Here is a 19,295-nt window from a genome sequence, read left to right on the forward strand (position 1 = left end):
TACATTTAAGCATAAGCTGAGGGGTACAAAATACAGCTTTTCTATTTGGTTTTGTGGTTTTTTTTTGGGGAAAGCATCTATTTCTTTGCCTTGTGTTTTGCACTCATTTAAAGAATTTGAGTTTTCTGCATTTAGGAGCTGCATCTCCTTACAAGTTCTTCAGCCAGTCCAGAAGAGGTGTCCAAGTTTGCAGAAGCGATACTGTACCTTAAAACCACACCTAGACAGTTTACGGGATAATGAGCTCACATTGTTGTAACTACACATTCACTGCAATTAACTGTCAAATGCTATTATATACTCTGACATGTAAAAAAGAAACTGCAAAAAAAGGCACCTTATTAGATACAGTTTGTATTAACAAAACACAAGGCTGTTAGATGTACACATAAGGAGGGCAGGCTGTTTGAAATACATATAAAAGCATCTACATGGGGCAAAAATAAGGTTGGGATCTCAAGGGAGCTATCAAAGGCCATTACAGCTCCATTCTGGGTGCTGCACATAACATGCCACAGATACACAGAAGGAGAAATGAGCTATTAGCATCGCATTAAACACCAAAGTTTAGTTACAAGTGGCAGAAAAAAAATATCAGCAATACCTTTGTTAGTGCATTAAGTCCTAAGGCTGTTGCAACAGCACCTGTGGTAGCAGAAACATAGGCTGTTCCCAGCTGGCTAAAAGAAAAATAAACATGTTTGCATCTGGTCAACATTTACTTCACTTTTAATTACATTCTATACATGTAATCATACCCACCCAGAAAGTTAAAAGGCAGACCTTTCTGTGATACTGCCATGAGATATGGATGAAAGATTCAAATTCACACTAAAACACTTCTATTTCACTAGCAGTAAAAATCACATGCAAGCAACATTTTAACATTGAATCTGGTTCTGCTGGTTCTGCATTGCTATCTGTTCAGCATTTTCTCATGTGTCTGAATGAACGCCTTGAAGGATTTAGTTCTGTATTTAATTTCCTAATTACTTAAACTAATAAAACCAGCTTGGATTTCTAATGCCATGTCTATGATAGTAATTAAAATCAACTGTACCGAAACCCATACATGCAGACCAGCTATGATGCAAACACCCAAATCCAACCCAGTCTGCTCTAAAACACACTCTACATACTTCCCAGCTATGAGGTGTCTCTATATCCTTGAATCTACTGCTTTCTACTGGACATCTATAGGCAAGTCAGCTACTAAACCAGAAAGTCAAGCACTGCAATTCCAGTCTCCTATTTATGATTTCTAGCTTTCTACATCTATTTAGACTCCCACTTTGCCTTCAAGCAGAAACAAGTACTGCGCAGACCAGTTCCTTGGAGGGTCCTCTTTTTGCAAATAAGCACTATGTGTGGTGTGTGCTACACTTCAGGGCACTGAAGAGATGGCAGAGAGAGAGACACCTGAAGGTCTGCACAAAATACCAACTTAGAAATATCCTGATGTAACACCAAACCAACTTTCAAATGACTGAGCAATGCAGCACAGACTCCTATTAAATCCTACACTGTTAAGTGCTTATGATCAAAGTGCACAGGCTTATCTTTAATGGCAGAAATGGAGTTCTCACCTTTATTGTTCTTAGACTTCTCATCTATGCATATCAAATTAGTAATAAACATAGATGAAAAAACTTATCCCTCTATCACCTCAAACTTTAAAGCCCAACCATGTTCCAGGACATCAGAGAACTATTTATAACTCGTATGTATGTGGTTTTGTGTCTGACCTGACAGTAATCGGGGCATCACCGCTCCTGTTTGTGTAATTTACTACAGCATTGAAGGATTGGTTAATCCACTGCCAGAAAAGCACCGCTGGTGTCGTTCTTGAAAAGAGAAATATTAATAACAACAAACCCAAAAATAATAATAATGTCATAACAAAAATTAAGTTGAATCAACAGCACAGGAAAATTACGGCAAATCAAGAAAAGCCAGTGCAAGCAGTAATCATGCAGAGGTCCTTACTTATCTGAATGAAACAATACAGTTCTTGAGGTACTGTTTCAATAATAAAAGTACTTCAACTTCTAAGAATAGAATTTAAAAGCTTCATAATTAAATACCAAGGTGCACTTGGGACAAAGGTTTGTTGTAATAACAAAAGCATTATAGAAAACCTCTCTATAAAAACCACAGAGAAATATGAAATGCTGTAATTTCTAGAATATTTTTTGAGAGTTGTTACTCCTTTACAGTCTGCTAGTTCTCTTTGGAAGCTCCACAATGACCTAGAGGTGGATTTTAGGACACAGGTTTTATCCTCTCAGTCTTCAAAATGTAAATATGATGCCATTATTTTAATAAATCCTTGTGACATTAAAACATTCAAGTGCATGTAGAACTGAATTAAAGATTAAAAGACAACTCCAAAATGTTCCTGATCCACAGGTAGCTGGATGCTAGGAGAGTATACGTGGGAAAAGTGTTTCTTTCTCTCCTCAGACCACAAACTCTGCCCCCAGTGGAGACACCACTGAAGATTCTTCACCAGAATTTCAGCAAGGAGAACCAGGCCACCAGAAGTAACAGGTGCTATTGAAAACTCTTTCTGATCATTAAAATAACTTTTAACAGGGCTTTCAAGCTTACACTTCATTAAATTACTTAATAACACAGTTTCAGGAATATGGTTCTCATTCGAGGGCTGATCGGGAAATTTAGAGTGCTAAAGAAGAAGCAGTAGCTGTGCCAATTATTCTGTAACAAGCAAGAAAACAGAGTGGAGATGCTACAGTAGAAGATGTGCTAGGTCTCCAAGGTTAGAAATTCCTAAGTATCTCCTCCTCTTTGTCCTCTACACAACTCTCCTACACAGATGAATTCTGGATCATTCAACTTTCCCAGTTTGAGAAAAAGTGGGATGGTGAAGCAGAGGAGCTAAGGGATTAACTCACAACTACTTCTAGAGGAAACCATAAAATAAACCATTAAGTGTAAGGGAATGCAGAGAGAGAAAAGAAAAGGAAGCAAAATTTTACCTTTGTAAACATTATAAATCTTCTAAAATGCTATTTCGACAATAACATTGATTTCAACTTCTCTAATTTGTAAGCAAATGTTTTCTGTAAGATACTGCCATCACTTACCTATAAAAGGTCATCATACAACCTGTGATAGTCATGTTCATGGGTACCTGAGCTGACATTCGGCCAATCAAGATCATCTTTTCACCAGTGTCTGGGTGAAAGGCTGAATCATAGATATATTTTGCTCTCCACAAGTCATCTTCTGTCAAGCCAGGTGACACAATACCTTGTCTTGGGACGAGTTAGAAAAACAAAGTAAGACAACAGCAGAAAGCACAACTGTTATAAAACGCTGCAAATTCCAGTGACAAATGCGGCATCAGAGGATTTTGGGATGTTCACACTAAGTTAATCTAGCCTCATAGTTAGCTTGTAGTTCTTCAGCTTTTAAATGGACTGGTGAAAGGAGAACAATCAAAACTCCCAGTAATGGTTATGTTGGCTGAGTTGATACATGCAGCACCAAATTTCGATTTACTCGAACCTGTACTGGATTTCAGAGCTCAGATCTCTGGCATCATCAGTGTGGAATTCTGGAGCAAGTAGAATCGTAAATACTTGCAAAGTAAATTTTCAAACAATATAATGCATATGGGGTTTTAAACTTTGCTGTCATATGAACTAATTTCAGAATTTAAGAATGCTATTAAGCATTCTGTATTTCAGAATTCTTCATAGGGGTTCTAAGATGACACAATTTCTCCATTCATTAGCAAGTTTATTTTAAAATGAAAAAAAGGTGTCTCAAGCTCTGAAATAAAATGAGAGTGGTACAGTGAATACAGTGTTTTAAATATTTCCTTTTAAATACATAACCATGTGCTTATTATTGACATGGACTTTTTTTGGCCTGCAGTAAAAGTGATCAATGCCATACCTGTAATCATGCACAATTTTTCTTGCATTTTCCAGCTGAGCATTAGATAACAAAATATTCCGGGGGTCTGTTACAGTAAAGAAGTGATTGGCTCGTCCAGCAAAAGTGCTTTGATCCCATCGGGGCTCCTTGATATTAATATTTAATGGTATATTTCCTGACATATTCAAGAACTCTGTGAAGAAAACATGAAAATTTGCAATTCAGAATTCCATTTATATCGTTATGCATCTATAGCCTGCAAGATGAAAAGCGGTTACGCTTAGAGTAAAAAAACAAACATCAAACAGCTTGCAGAACTGAAGTTTAAACAGGCAAGTGCACATCCTGAAAGCAGATAATGTCCCTTCCCTCCTGCTCCAAGACATTTATGCACTACACCTTTCTAAGAGTACGAGTACCTAATTAAGAGGCAGAGGTACACAGATACATGTACAAATACCTGGGGATGAGGCAGATGCAAAAAAAGTAGAAAAAGTTATAAATAAATAGCTGTACTAAATAGCAGCATCAATCAAAGTGTGCTTTATTTCAGTGATGAATTACTGTTTGCTGGAAATACTGGCTTGCAGGGAAGAAGAAACTGAATATTTCAGGAGATGCCTAAAGACCTGCTGCAAAGAGCAATGACAGGAAAAGTATTTAATACAATCCATTTAACTTCTCTGGCATAGAAAAACAAAAATTAGGGACAAAACCCAAACAATTCCTTTTAATAAATGTTGTTTCTCTAAATCCATGCTTTAGCAAAACATAGATTATATAATCCAACAACCTGCAACATTATGAACACATGACCTGATCTTCTAATGATGACTTCAAAGATGGTTAAAGAACTACACTGGAGGGCACTGAACTAACATAGTTGTGAATTTAAGGGGCCTAAAGCCCACAAAATTAAAAACTACTTCAGGATGACTAGGCTTACTTCAACATCTAATGAAAGGCCAGTCACTGCATAGGACGAGATATATGAACTTTAACTTTCTTAAGAGAAATTTCCGCAACATATTCTGTACTCAATTCTAAACAAACAAAACCACAAAAAGCCATCCTCCAAATAATGCTTGTAACTCAAATGGCTGAAGTAAATCGGAGCTATAAAAAGTCAGATGATATCATATAGAATTTTAGCTGTTTTAATAGGAAAAGTATCATTATGAGGAAAACTAATATATATGTTGTAAGCTGCCACTAAAGAGTATTTTCATCTTAAGAACACCATGGAATTGACTGAGACATTTTGATCAATTTGCTGAAACTTAAGTGATGCAGAACAGAAAAAAACCCAAACCCGAACCCACAAAAAGGAAGTGACTTATCATGTAAAGTGTCTCCATCATAAAGAAATGTGAGCCCTGTGGGGATAAAAGGGGAGACCATTCATGAAATCTGAAGAAGCTGTTGTCCATCTCTCAAAGGTAATTACAATTTTTCTCCTCTGCCTCAAGTGGAAAAACTTGGAAGTCTGGAAAAGTAAACTGCTACAGAAATAAAGGCTTAAGTCTCCCCATTTACCATATGCAGCAGCTTTAAGCAACAGGAAGGAGGAGGAAACTAGTAAATACTTAAAAGATATTATAGAGCAAAATTTCTAGAAAAAAACCCAAACCCAACAAACACTCTACCCCCCCAAAGAGTCTGTTCTTGAAAGCCAGCTAAATCAGCTAGCAGTCATTCAAGGACATGATGCAACTTTGTAATCTCTCTCCCAAGAACCATGAAATCAAGTTTTCAAGCAGTTGAGGACTGTTTTGTAAATATTCTGCCTTGAACCACTTATCAGTCAGAATTGCTCTTGGAGTGGGAATTATTCAGGGAAAAGACTGTCTTCCTTGCACTTGCCCAGACTCAGCATTTTTGTACTTATGTAATTGCACAACCATGACTTATTTAGGACTCCAGTGGTTGTTATTAATGTGATTTAATGACTATGAAAACCTAGTGGCCAGATACTACTTTGTGGCATACCATACAAACATTATAAGAAATATTTGTTTCCCTACACATCATCTGCCAGGAAGAACCACTGGTGACAAATTGCTCAACTTCTTCCCAGTGCTACACCAGCCCATGAAGTTCATTAAAATGGTGTGTGCAAAAGCACGGTGGCACTGAACACCCGACACAATTGTAAAGCTGTAAAGATAAGGTTGCAAAAGTGCAGAGTAACTGCGTTACACATGAAGATAACCAAAATTTAAAGAGGATTTGGCAAGCACTGGTGAATATTCAAGGCAAAGTCCCACATGTGGTCATGAAGAAAGCAATGTACTCCTAAGTACACCAAACTTTAAGAACCCCAAAAGGATTAAGTAACTAATTATGAAGAGCATGTACAGGTTTCGGTACATAGCATGATTAACAGCTGAATGATGAAAACGTTGTACCTCAGCTATTACTAAATAAGTTTAAGAATTTATTACAAAACCCTAATTTGGTGCCATTCAAAAAAGATGTCCTTCCTTTCATACAGCTACAGAGAATTAAAGTTTATTTCAGTTAAATAATCAGTTTCTATAATATAACTATTCTATGATTATAAACCCAAAGAGTTTGTTTTCATTAAATGAAAAAGACAAAACAAAGCATTTAGGATGTTTATGTTTTATGCTTAGCTTGTATTACTTACAACAGAATAGTGAAAATCCAAAGCATTAAATAAGAAAGCTCGCTGTTTTCCATCAGAGTCAAGCTCTTCCTTGGACAACTATTCTCCAGCTATGTACAGATCTTATTACTGAATTTTACACAAACTAAATGAATTTGGTTAAAAATCACACAGAAATTTCAAGTACACAAATATTTCTGTGTCTCGCTGTCTAAATTTTCCTGTCATTAGGAAAAACTCAGAGCTGCACAGGCAAAGTAGAGCTGTTTGCCTTTGCAGTGTAGAGAACAATTGTGTAAAACCAAGCTGTGTTCCTACAGATATTGCTGACCTCTGGATATTAATGAAATGACAGCACAGGCTGCAGGTAGGACACCAGTGGAGCTGCTTTTGCTTTTTCCTGGTGAACTGTATTAACAGCTTAAATGCTCCATTAATCCTTTCCAGACATGTTTAAAATTTCCAGTTTCTATTCCAAGTCATCATGTGCAAGTTAGAGACTTCCAAACCAGCACAAGCTCTCACAGCTTTTATCACAATAACACACCCCCCCCCCCCCCCCCCAGCTACACAATAAAGCATAAATCATTCTAAATGCTTGGATAAAGGCAACTATACTGAAGTATCTCCAGAAAATGGTACCGTTAAAAACACATGATAATCTGAAATCACAAGCTCAAGGTTTTCTACACCTCTTTCCATCCAAGGCAGTGCTCTTTCTGTATTAGTATGTGAAACCAGGAAAAATGACGAAAAAAAGCCAGTTTGCACTAATGAAAATTAAGACCTTCTTACGACCAGCACTGACCTTACTGAGAACTGAGCACACATAGCTCAAAAAAATACCTGTACACTGGGGCTGGTAAGTTGCTCTGTGAATGCTTCCCTATTGGTACATTATTTGTAGGAAAGTCCAAGTTTAAATATTTATATAATTAAATTATCAGTTTCATCAAGAAAGATTTAAAACTGCTTAGGACACCTTATGTTAATCTGTTTAAAGTTGTCTAATGAATGCTTAATAAAGTAGTCTGTAAATAGAAATGCTTTTCACTCTGATTAGCATATATACTCCTGTGTTATCTGTGAATTATTTTTACATACTTCTGTCCATAAACCCAAGCCCTTTGGTAATAAGAAATCTAGACAATAAGGATTTGCCTTCAGTGCAGATGTTTCATGGTTTAATTCAGGATGATTTCACTCTTTCATTTTGCCTGCCCTGACAAGGGTGGACCTGCAGAAAATAAGACTTATACCTTTCATGTCCTACCTTTTATCCCCTCACTGCTTGATCTACACTGTGAATGCTCTGATGCTCCTTGAACCATGTGTGCTGATAAAACTGACTACCTTAGAAGAAAACAAATGCTGCATAAAGAAGAGAGTCCAGCTGTCTCCTGGATTAGGATGTTGAACTGGCACAGTAGAAGATCTGGGAGCACACAAGGTCTGCGCTCCCATGCTTCCTCTACAGACTGATCAGTGACCACCTTGGGTTACCATTTTGCTCAAGTTCAGGATCTGTGGATGCAGGAGGAGTCAGGTGTAATGCACATCTTGAAGCTTTAAACCTACCAAAAAAGGGTTAGTGCTGCAGCAGCAAAAAGCATCCTAGCAGGAAAATGGGAAAAGTACATTAATGGAAGACTCTTGGCATATGTTACAACAAGGGACCATGCTTGCAGTCACCCTGTCTGTTTAGAAAGATAGCTACAGAAAACACTAACTTTAATAATACTAATCTTAAAAAAGATAAAGGACAGTTTATAGCCTCTAATCCTGCATAGGCTGAGGTGGGGGCCTACAGGGCGGGGTTAGACCACATGCAAAAAGGGATTCAAACTTTAAGTAACAGCGATTTAAATACACAAAACTATTTTCTTCTAAATGATGCAACTGACATAATTGACTTGCATTTTAAGTATATACATAGGAACAATGCTGTTCTAAGTTAAGTTCAAACTAGAAGTCATGAAAACTGTGGACAGGGACAGAGCATCAATGCCCACAGAGAAGGAACGGACATCATGCATACAAGGAAGAGTAAAAAGTTCAGACACTGGAATAATGTAACTTGGAGAGACATAAACCTTGCAGTGAAGTAAAAAGGGTGGCTGAGTTTGCCAGTCTTGGGACTCTGAGGCATGGCTCTGTCACAACAGTGCCTAAGACAACGGGTAAATTTCTGTCTTGAAAACCTGCAAGTTTTCCAGCAAAATATTTTTAGACTAAAAACCCCAGCTCTCGTATTAAAGAGACTGCATGATGCTACTCATTATTTATCAGTCCCTATTATTAAATGGTGACAAGGGAAATAAATCCCACAACACAAAACCATAAGCCAATAAAATGCTTCTGTACTTCAGAAGGATCCTCTTATAAAATAGAATGTCCAACTATAAAGTAAAAATGGTGACTGCACAAAAATGGTTCCATCGATATATTATCCAGCAGCCATGCAGTCATCATCATAAACTGTATGGCTTCTGTTTTTTTATTTAAACAGTGAGACTGTAAAACTGCAAGAAATGGGTACCACACCCTCAATTTAAGTTGCTGCAACAGTATTTTACCTAGCTGTCACCTTAATTTTCAGATACAATTTTAGAGGGGTGCTGCTGTTTGCATAATCCCTTCAAATATTCAATAGCAAAAGCACTGCAATGAAACTATTTAAGGTTTAATTACTATTTTAACTGCAATGCTTTGTCAAGGGTGTAACTCTCCTAACTTCAGAGATATAATTCTCCATATACATTAAATATGCCCAAGATTCCAAGATTTAAGTTGTTGTTACGCACATATCCATAACAGAATTGTGTAAGGAAAAAATAAAGGACATTTTGGTTAAATCAAATTAAAGTAAATCCCTCTGAACCTTGACATAAGTAGAAAGTTTGCAAAGGGACTGGAAAGTAAATGCACAAATCCTCTAGAACAAAGATAAAAATGTTTGCTTTGTTACAGTCCACTAATGAATACAAACTTCAACATCAGCCTGACACTCAACTGCTTAGAAGCATCTAAATTTATTGTTCCCGCATCTGTTGCTACTCAGTAAGTACCAACAGAGTGGAGACCCCCTGTGAAATAGGACAAAACTTTGGATCTGCAGCACCTTAAGTTTTAAGGTGGAAAGGTTAGGAGCAAAATTACCCAAAAAACAACGCTCTTCCTTAAACGACTCTATTAACAGAGGAGTCAGGACACAACAGTCATTGTACAAACACAAGTTACTCTAATAATTCATACTGAAATGGCACTTTGTGGTCATGTTCCTCATGGGAGGATCAGCAGTACTGGAAAGGATAAATGACAGCATCATAATGCAGTCAGTTAACATCTATCATGGAAAATATGCAGTAAGGAAGGAAATAATAAACATTCTTGATTTTTCTAACAACAGGTCAGTTAGAAAGGTATTTACTAGAACCACTTGCACCCATAAATCCTGAAGTTGGTAACAGTCCACACTAGTAAATTAAACCAGTAATAATGGACTATGCTCTCTGGCACATTCATATTATTAAACCCTTTCAGTTTCCTAAGTAGGGTAGCTGTACCCAAACTGCCCACGGAGAATGGCAGCTAAATCCTCCCTTGTGCTGCTGGATTGTCTGGGTGAGCATCAGCTGTCCTGGGCAAAACTGCTCCATGCTGTGCTCCAGAAAGTACACAGTACAGAGGACTGCATTCCCGTGACTGGGAACAAACACTCTTTGGCACTGTTTAGCTCCCCAGCACTGACACAGAGGTTTCGTTACCCATGTGTTTCACACTGTGGCATATTTTCAGAGTCATAGCTGCAATCGTGTGTTTATAAAGTTTTTTTGTAAGCGTAAGACTGTCAAGCTATAGAAACAGCCACGTCTTGCCATGTATTTGACACCAAAAGTGGAGCCGAAGACATGGTTCTATGGACTGGATGCAATTAGATGTGGTGATAGAGATGGCCTACCAGACAGTGTGAAAATGCACTTCCCAAGGGCTTTAAAGCAAATTTCACTGCCAGCCTCCCCTCTGCCATGCTCTCTAAAGATCCCTGCTCCTGCCTTCTCATCTCTCCCCCAGCCCTAGTAAGCAGAAAATAAAAAGAAACTAAAAAGCACTAAAAGAAAAGAGTGAAAACTCAGGTCTTCATCTTAAGAAAACCTCTCAACTCCATTTTTTTACTAACCTAAAAAAATAAACCTTTACTTTAAATTAATAATTCTTTGACTTTCTTTTTCATCCTGTACTTTCAATCAGAAAGCGGCACTGAACTGAACTGGAAGCCCTAGTACTAAGCACACCCAAATTTTTTGCCCTCTCTGATCAGATGGAATCGCCTGCCAGGTCATGGTCTAATGTGTAATCCTAACATTAACAGGAGAAAAGGCCACAGAACTAGCAATACCAGGAGACCTTAAACCTTGTTTAAAGGCTAACAACAACAGTTGCAACAATTCTACAAAATGCAGATTCAGGAGTTGTCAGGAGTTCAACTCTGCTGTTCCTTTTCAAAGTTCACATATTAAACATCACATTGAAGGTCACAGAACCACTTTTCAAACCAAAGCAATAGCCAAAAGAGCAGCAATGAATATTTAATTTATTTCAGACAGCAACATACCACTCAATTTTGAACAACTCAGACATTTGATCATTTATTTTAAACCCTGTTGCATGCCTTAATAACCCAGATGGGCAGATAATCTGGGAAATTCTGGGCAACATAAACTCATGCAGCAGTGAATAAATGATGAAAAGCAACTTTGCTACCTTCCTTGGAATCATTTATATTTTCTTCTGTTACTGACACCTTGTATTTTAACCCAAGTCTTGAAACAATCCACTTCACAATTAAGAAACTTTGTCAGTTTCTTTCCAGTATCGAAGCTAAAAACTCATGTGAGAACTACCCCAGCAGCAGGCTTTCCTCAACAGGTACAAAAGGCCTGAATTCTCCTGAGCGAGGATCCTTCAGCAAACATCCTTAGATTGGGTACCAGACAGAGTACTGCCTCAGTCTTTGTACGTAATTGTCTGTTGCTTTTTGCTTATATAGGGGCTGGAGCCCAGGCTGCAGCCTCCTGCACTGCAGAAGTGGACTCCATTAATGAGAACAGCCTTTTGCCTCTCTTGCATGCAATTCCAGAAGGTCAGCAAAAACTGAGCTGGGGGAGTCAACAGAGAAGCCTATGTTCAAAAGCAGTGCAGAAATACTGTGATAACGAACATCGTAACATTTCCCTTCTTGGTGCCCAACTCCCAAACTGCAGCCTGCAACCCTCTGTTACAAAGCATGGAACATGCTGCGTGCTCCAGCTTGAAAGAGAATTCACACCAGCCTGCACACAGGAGGGCGAGTGAGCAGTGTAGCCAACACAAATGCTGAAAGGAAGGGGTAACTTGCGCAGTGTCCTTTACCAGGACTTAGACCCTTAACTTTATGTATGCAAAGGCGCTCAGGTCAGATCATGATTCACAAAATCTCCCAGAGGCAGCTAAGAGTTCCTTTTTTGAAAGATGAGATGAGGCTTTTCACTGAAAACCCAGTAAAAATAGAAGGTAACAGCAGTGCCTCTTGCTTACCAGAATCCTAAAGAACAGGAATAGTTCAAAAGTTGAAGTCAGTTGCTGCTGAAAATGTTTCATGTGCAGATTCACTGGGAGAGAGAAAAAAAACCCCACTTGACACACTTAGGTCCCTTAATCTCCACTCTTCAAAGCAGCCCCCTAACAGTCTGGCGTCCTGGGATCCCAGAACAGTGCCCGATTCTGGGAAACAAGAGATGCAGGCTGGAAAATCTTGAGGCTGAGAAAAACACCTGCTGCTATAAAATGGGGGAAGAACAGCTTCTCTTCTTCCTCCAACACATTTATAAACCAAAACCCAGGGTTGCTTGATTGTTTTTGCAGAGCAGAGTTCTTTAGAAGCATTTCCCACCCTGCTTTGATACAGAAATACTTAGGCATCCCATTAGGCCTATTTATTCTTCAGATAACACACTGACCCTTTTTGGGGGTCCTTTGCCTGAACAAACTCTGATTCTTCTTTTCCACAAGCAGTAGTCACTTTATCAGCTGCTGTGTTGGCTTAGGAGAAAAGACACAAAATTAACTACACTCTGATTAGTAAAAGGTGGTCTATTCTATCTTAAAACTACAACACATTGGCAAAGCAACAGCAGAAAGGCAAACCCAGCTACCCCCCATATTTTAATTACTCTGGCAAAGAACCCAATGCATTCTGCAGGGATGTCAATCCTGGCAGTATAATTAGTTCAGATGAGAAGCACTAATAGATTTTTAGGGGGAGAAAGCATTTTTGCATGATAACAAAAGAGCACATATCAGACTTACTGGGGTCATTAAGCAACAGTATTGCTCTATTTGCACTATGTTTGTTACCACATTTGAAAGAAGGAGCACAGCTGATGACTGGGAGAAGTACGATGCAATGTACTTACACCAAATGTTAACAAAGCAACTCGCCAAGTTCTCCTTCCCCAAAGCAGCTTCTATAAGTAAATACCTATTTATTTATACCTGCAAAGATTATTATCTTTCCACTCTGATTTCTCCTCCTGCAATCATAAAACCAAACTGAACGCTGGAGAAGGCAAATGATGGCTACACTATAAGATACTTCTCTTTTTTTTTTTTGCTTATAAATGTACGTCCCACTTGTAGCCTAGCAACAAAAGCAGAGTCTGTGTTAAATGGATGGAGCCTTCTGCTGGGGCTCTCTCCTCAAAGCAGCCATCTTTGCCCTGTAACTTGATGAGAGATTTCATCATTTCCACATTAAAGCTCCCTCCAGATGTTAGAGGCTGCTGCACCCAGCTCAGCAGCGCTGGCTTTCCATTTCCCACCTTTTCTCCCATTGCACGAGGTGGATCGCAGAGACGTGTCACCTGTTCACTTCGTCTCTTCGTTAACGAGAAATGACGCTTCTTTGCTAAAATGGGTTAATGCAAGCTCTTGTTTCATTTCAGTCCTGACTGCTGCAAGCCTGCCTCTGCTCCTTAAGTTTTGAATATCCCCTGGCGAACTGGAGTAGGAGCTCTGCTCAGGCATGCTCATGGCCTCTTCTGCAGCTTTTCAGTTTCATGTAGCTTTTTCTGATAGAAACCATGCAGGTGATTTTTTAACTGCACATGGGTACAAAACCAGCCTTTGCCCCCTCCCCCTGTTCTCCCAATACCCATTATAATGACAATCAATTATTTATAACTCAATAAATAAATACTTCTCATTAAAATCCCTGCCTTTGGCTATCAGGTGTCTGACCCCCAAATTATCTGCCGTTCCTCCCCTGGAAAGGAGGATCCTCCACCAAGGGAGGTTTGCTTCCTGCACGCAAGGGATCTGTGCCGTTGCCACACAGCACCCTGCGGCTCACGGCCCGTGCTCAGGGCACACTCGTGGCCGGGAGAGGTTTTGGAAGCGGGTGGTAAAGAGGGAAGTTGCTGAATGTGGAGGGAGAGGGGGGACCCGCTGGGACACCCGCTCTGCTCCCACTGAGGGGATGGGGCGATACAAGGGGCCGGAGCCCTAAGAAGGGACGAGGGGACACGGGGCTGGGCCTGCGGGAAAGCACCGGGGTGACGTGCGGGGCTGGGCCCCTACCGAGGGCACCGGGGTGGCACTGGGGGAGGCACCGGGGCAGGATCCTCCACCCGCTTCCCAGCCCGCGGCCTAGCCCCTCGGGGAGCCCGAGCCGCGGGGACGCCCCTGCCCGGTCCCGGTGCCTGTACTCACCGCGACCGCTACACGCTGCCGGCTCCGCGCTGCCCCTCGCCCGGAAGAGGCTTGCTCGGCACCGCGGGCAAGCGGCCGAGGGAGGCGGTTGGGCCGCCCCGCTCCTCTCCGCTCCGCCCCGGCGGGGCAGGGCCGGGCCGGGCCGGGCGGTCAGCGGGGAGCGGCGGTGCCGGTGGAGCCGGGCCGGGGCTGCCGGTCGCCTCCTACTGCCTCCGGCCGCTCCACCTACTGCTGGAGACGCCCGCGGCGCCCCTGGACCCTGGGGAGGCGGCTCAGGGCCTGAAATTGCGTTATAGTTAATGACAGCAAAGCTGCCGGAGGCATTACCGGGAGTGGTAACAGGAAAGCGATGCTGAGGAGAGGTGGGCCATGAGCAACAGCGAGAGCAGGTTCAGAGAAAGGCAGCTGGGCAGCAGGGAGGGATTTCTGCAGGATTTCTCATCATTCCCGCTTTAATACGTACTGCAGGAAACAACCACCGGCGGGGAAATGTTCGTAGGAAATCACAGTGAAGGAACCTTGAGAAAAACAATTTCCCCTTAGGTTCTAATCCTAAAAAAAAAAATAAAAAAAAATAAGACAATGCATTCCTATGAAATCCCTTCTGGTTTATGCAAACTTTGTGTAAAGTGCCTTAAAAATGTCAGATAAACACGTGTCTTTGATTCTTTTGGAAGCTGAAAATGGATTTCAGGGCATTTCTTTCCTTTTAGAAATTACGGTCAATCCATATTTTCTCTTTATAGCATCTAATAGGTTCTCTGATTGAGATGTGATGTGCAATCATTTGATACTTAATAAAAACTGTAGGGATACTCAATTGCACTGTTTTATTCTGTCTCAAGCCCAGCTTCGCAGTGTACCTAGGCATAAATTAGATTCCTAACACACATACCAAGAATCAGCACATTAAATCTGATAGCATTATAAATCAGCAACACAGGAGCTGGTCTTATCCCATAACTGATGCTGAGTGTTTTGGGAATAGAGGGACATGCGTTCAACTACAGTAGTACTGCATACCAATTGCAGCTTGCAAGCAGTGCTAGTTTAGCTCTTTTGTGACCAGAATAACATACTGACAAACAGAGGCCGATTGCAACTACCATCTATAATTCAGCCCAGCTCCTCTAAGGTCTTCTGTTAAAATTCCCTTTGTAACAATGCTGTTCTATCCACAGGTCTCATCCCTGAAGGGGTGGCAGCGTGCAGAGCAATCCTACTCTTCAACACTTTGAATATGGGGCTGGCAAGCTCTGACCTGCTTGTTGACTGCTCGTTGCAGGATGCTAAATGGGAATTTTATATTAAAAATCCAGAACTCTCCCCAGGTATTAAATGTTCATGGAGATACACTCACTGGTGAAATCTTTGCTGTTAAAACTCAACTTCTGTGAAATTTTTTTTTTCTTTTTTTTTAATTATTATTCCATAAAAATATAACTGTGTACTCTGAGTTTGGTTTTCAGCTTTTAGCTGCCCTACCCAGTTTATGATTTTCAGTGAAAAGTTAAGATTCAACTTTCATTCTGACACAGACACATCAAATCTCAGATGTCCACCTATCTGATTCCCCCAAGGCTCCACAACTTAGGTCTTACAGATACCTAGATGACAGCTGTAGGTGCAAATATACCAGGTGAGATTCCATCATGAAAGAGTGAAAGCTGGCACTGATACCTTTGCACTGCATTTCTCTTGTGCACCAAAATTTGTTCATAATTTATGTACTTTACTGCTAGTTTATTTAGTTCTTTTTAATCTTATCAGGCCGATCCCAGTCTCTGTGACTACTCACAGATCCAATACTGGGTACATCTTTGATGGTATCTAGCCCTCACACTTGTTGCTAAAAACATTGCAATGGCTGAGTATGAAAGACATTCAGCAAATGGAGACAGCTGGATGTTGTGCATGGAAATAAATCATTTGGCAGTGGGTGTAACTGGTTCTGTGGTATATGGTGTACATTCTGAGGACTGATGTCTTCTGCCTCTAATAATTCTTGTGTGCCAAAGAGACTAACTTGCTAATCTCCTTTAAAACCACACATGGTCTTTTCTGCACGCCACAATAGAAACTCTGCTTGCAGAGTCTTTAATGTAAATATATTAATACCTACATTCTTTCTCTGGGCAGCTACAAGGAAAGCTACTCATTCGTTCCTTGAGTTAATAATTTGCTCTGTACTCAGTGCAGATGGTTTTGAACAGCTACGTAACTTCTCTTTCACTAGGCTAGTCATTTCTCCCATCGCTGAGAAACAAATCTGATTTTTTTTCCATGAATCCTGAAAAGTCTTCATATGGCTCTGGCCAACCAACAGTTGCTCCTAGGCAACAAATCTGGAAGCAACTGGGTGAATGGGGGCAGTCACAAAGAATACCTAACCTCTGGCTACATGTGTTTCTCTGCACTAATTTTCATGCCAAGACGTTTTCAGATGTATTAAAAACTGCAGAATCCAAGAGGATGTGCCAGCTCCCAGATCCAGGTGTATGTTTTAGCCCAATCGTGCTTCCATTCTGAAATGAAACCTGGTTACTGATTCCATCAGTGCCCTCCATGAGCAGGAAGGTCAGGTGAATGAGCTGGAGGGGCTGCTGTGGTCTCCAGCCAGCCCTCTGCCTTGGAAGATCAGGAGGGACAGACCCCAGAAGGTGGCTTTGAGCATACTGATCTACAGCTGAATATTGCAGATTTGTTCTTCAGAAGTCCTGGTCTCCCCAGATACTCTTACACAGACAGTCTTATGCAAGAAATTACATGTAGCTTGGTCAGTGCCCCATTTGTAAGCTCAGGAGTGTGTTTTCGTAAGGATCATGCAGAGTGTAGTATCTTAGTGGTTAAATTACAGTGCAAGTACTAATGGTAATATAGAAATACTAATACAGAAAGCATGTGTGCAGAGACTGTGACTGGATTAATGAAATAAGCCCTACCCCAGCTCCTGTAGAAGCATTCTTTTCAGTTGCCTTATTTCTAAGGAATACATTAATAAGACTCCTGCAAAACTCCAGGTGTACATTCAGTCCTTTGCATACATTGAACGATGAATTTAACCATCTGTGTGTTCCCAGCTGGAAGAATTCTCAGACTGTTGCAAGGCAAATTCTTCCCTACACTGACCAGAAAAAGAGGATTTCTGTTCCTCTACAATTACTGCCTCATATAAGAAATCAGCTTTACTGTATTTGCTTTCTTAAAACTTCCTGTATTCATAATATTTACATTGGACATTAATGCTTTTTATGTTTTTTACCATTTCAAATTGGCACTGGGAATCAACTGAGAAAAACAGCTGCTGCACATTCCTTTCATTAACATAAAAGTCCAGTAAGTGGCACTGCAGGACCAGGTTTTCCACTACCCTGGATCGCAAACTGCAGTCAAGGAGAGCAAAGGCAAGCGTGGGATATGTCATGGCTTTTCTGCTCAATGGAAAATGTAGTTGTAGAGCAGGTGGGAAATAATGTGTGGTGACAGCCCTGAAGGTGCAGCGCAAGGAACTGGGGTGTATTCATTTGCTGGCTCTGGAACATGATGTTAGGAGCTTGCTTTGGCACCAAGCTGGCTGTTATCAGGGGTTTGCCAGAAGAAACCAGCGACATTTCTGGGAACTATTCATTCACACTTGATGGGAGGTGCCTGAGAAGGCTTTGTGCTGGGTTTTGCTATCAAGAGCAGAATATTGGGCAAGGTGAACCATTTATATACAGTGTTTCCTATGGTCTACTGACTTACTGTACATTAATTTTAGGAGGAAATCCAAACCCCAGACTGGAAGGAATGCTGGGAGTGCCATTAAGTTCAAAGACTGTTTCTGTACATGAGCGAGGGATTTCTGAGAGTCTGCGTCAGTATTACAAAACCCACCACCCTGTTTTCTCAGTCTTAGCTGATAATGAATAAACTATTATCTAGGGAAATTTGGTCAAACAGACAAGTACCACTACGCATTTTGGCAATATAAATTGTAATGAAACCCTTATATAAGCTAATAGAGGATTACTTACAAAATCAGTTAAAGGTTTTGGCTCCATCTGCAATATTTGAACCCAATTTTAGGTTACTCATGCTGTATATACTGTGTCAAGCTAAAATAATGCAGATCCAATTTTCCTATTTATCTAGATATATAGTTATATCAGATAAGACTGGAAGGGAATGAACATGAAGAGACAATCTGCATTTAGAAGGGACATAAAGCTGTATTTAAAGGGATAAACCCGCTTTTCAAGGGAATTAGGAAGCCACTGCCTCTATGATGTGGCTATTTTATAAATGTCTCCTGTGGGATTGTTAATGCCCTGAAGCATCTGTGCTAACTGCTGTCAGCAACAAGACGTTTGATGAGGCAAACTGATCTGAGATGTCAATATGCAGCTATGGATGTAGTATGGGGGCAATAGGAGGTGTGGCACCATCCTGGCACAGGGAACAGCCACAGGATCGCACAACTGCTTCAACCAGGCTTAATAGATTTTTTTCATCACTCTCTAGGGACCAGATGTTGCAGACTTCTGATACTTTCACCTCCTGAATCTTTCCAGTGGCTTTTGCAAAGAGCAATTAAAAACATTCACTCTCAAATATTTATTCCTGCAGCAACATGGGATGGCACTTGATAACCTCTGACAGCAGAGGCAGAGGGTGACATATGGGTGCATGTCACAACAACACAGGAAGGCATGGCGCAACATGAGCAAACAGATGAGAACAAGATGTAGCAGCACAGCATATGACAAAACAAAATACCACAGGGCAACTCAGAGTAGCATAGAGCATGCCACAACATGACATAGCATGCAATGGCACAAACAGCATGGAGCAACACTTAACACTATGCCACAAGCATATACTGGGAAAGCTGATAGAAATGCCTAGAGAGCAAGGAGAGATTCATAGCAGCAGAAAATTCCTAGAAAGGTATGGAAAATGTCTAGAAAACCATGCAAAATGCCAAGAAAGCTGCAGGGAACTCCTAGAAAATTACAGGATATTCTTAGAA

General features: G+C 40.5%; 1 protein-coding gene across 7 annotated transcripts in view; it reads right to left on the reverse strand.

Moving 5' to 3' along the window:
• SFXN1 (sideroflexin 1) overlaps positions 1-19,295 on the reverse strand; it is a 44,138-nt gene that overhangs the window by 10,446 nt on the left and 14,397 nt on the right. For 2 of the 7 annotated variants that reach the window (XR_009962570.1, XR_009962571.1), the window contains exons 1-5: positions 12,991-13,080; positions 3,925-4,099; positions 3,108-3,278; positions 1,746-1,844; positions 605-680 (exon numbers count right to left, since the gene is read on the reverse strand). Coding sequence is in view for 5 of the 7 variants with exons in the window: in XM_062607665.1 (XP_062463649.1) it covers positions 605-680; positions 1,746-1,844; positions 3,108-3,278; positions 3,925-4,088 (510 nt within the window). In the remaining 2 variants the exon portion in view is untranslated. Of the gene's footprint in view, positions 1-604; positions 681-1,745; positions 1,845-3,107; positions 3,279-3,924; positions 4,100-12,112; positions 12,187-12,990; positions 13,081-14,284; positions 14,519-19,295 lie in introns of those variants that run through there. The other 5 variants (XM_062607667.1, XM_062607666.1, XM_062607665.1 and 2 more) reach the window with 4 other exon arrangements.

The sequence above is a fragment of the Pezoporus occidentalis genome, unplaced genomic scaffold (genome assembly GCF_034315485.1).
Source record: "Pezoporus occidentalis ecotype Australia unplaced genomic scaffold, CSIRO_AGI_Poc_V1 ctg124, whole genome shotgun sequence".
NCBI classification, from domain to species: domain Eukaryota; kingdom Metazoa; phylum Chordata; class Aves; order Psittaciformes; family Psittacidae; genus Pezoporus; species Pezoporus occidentalis.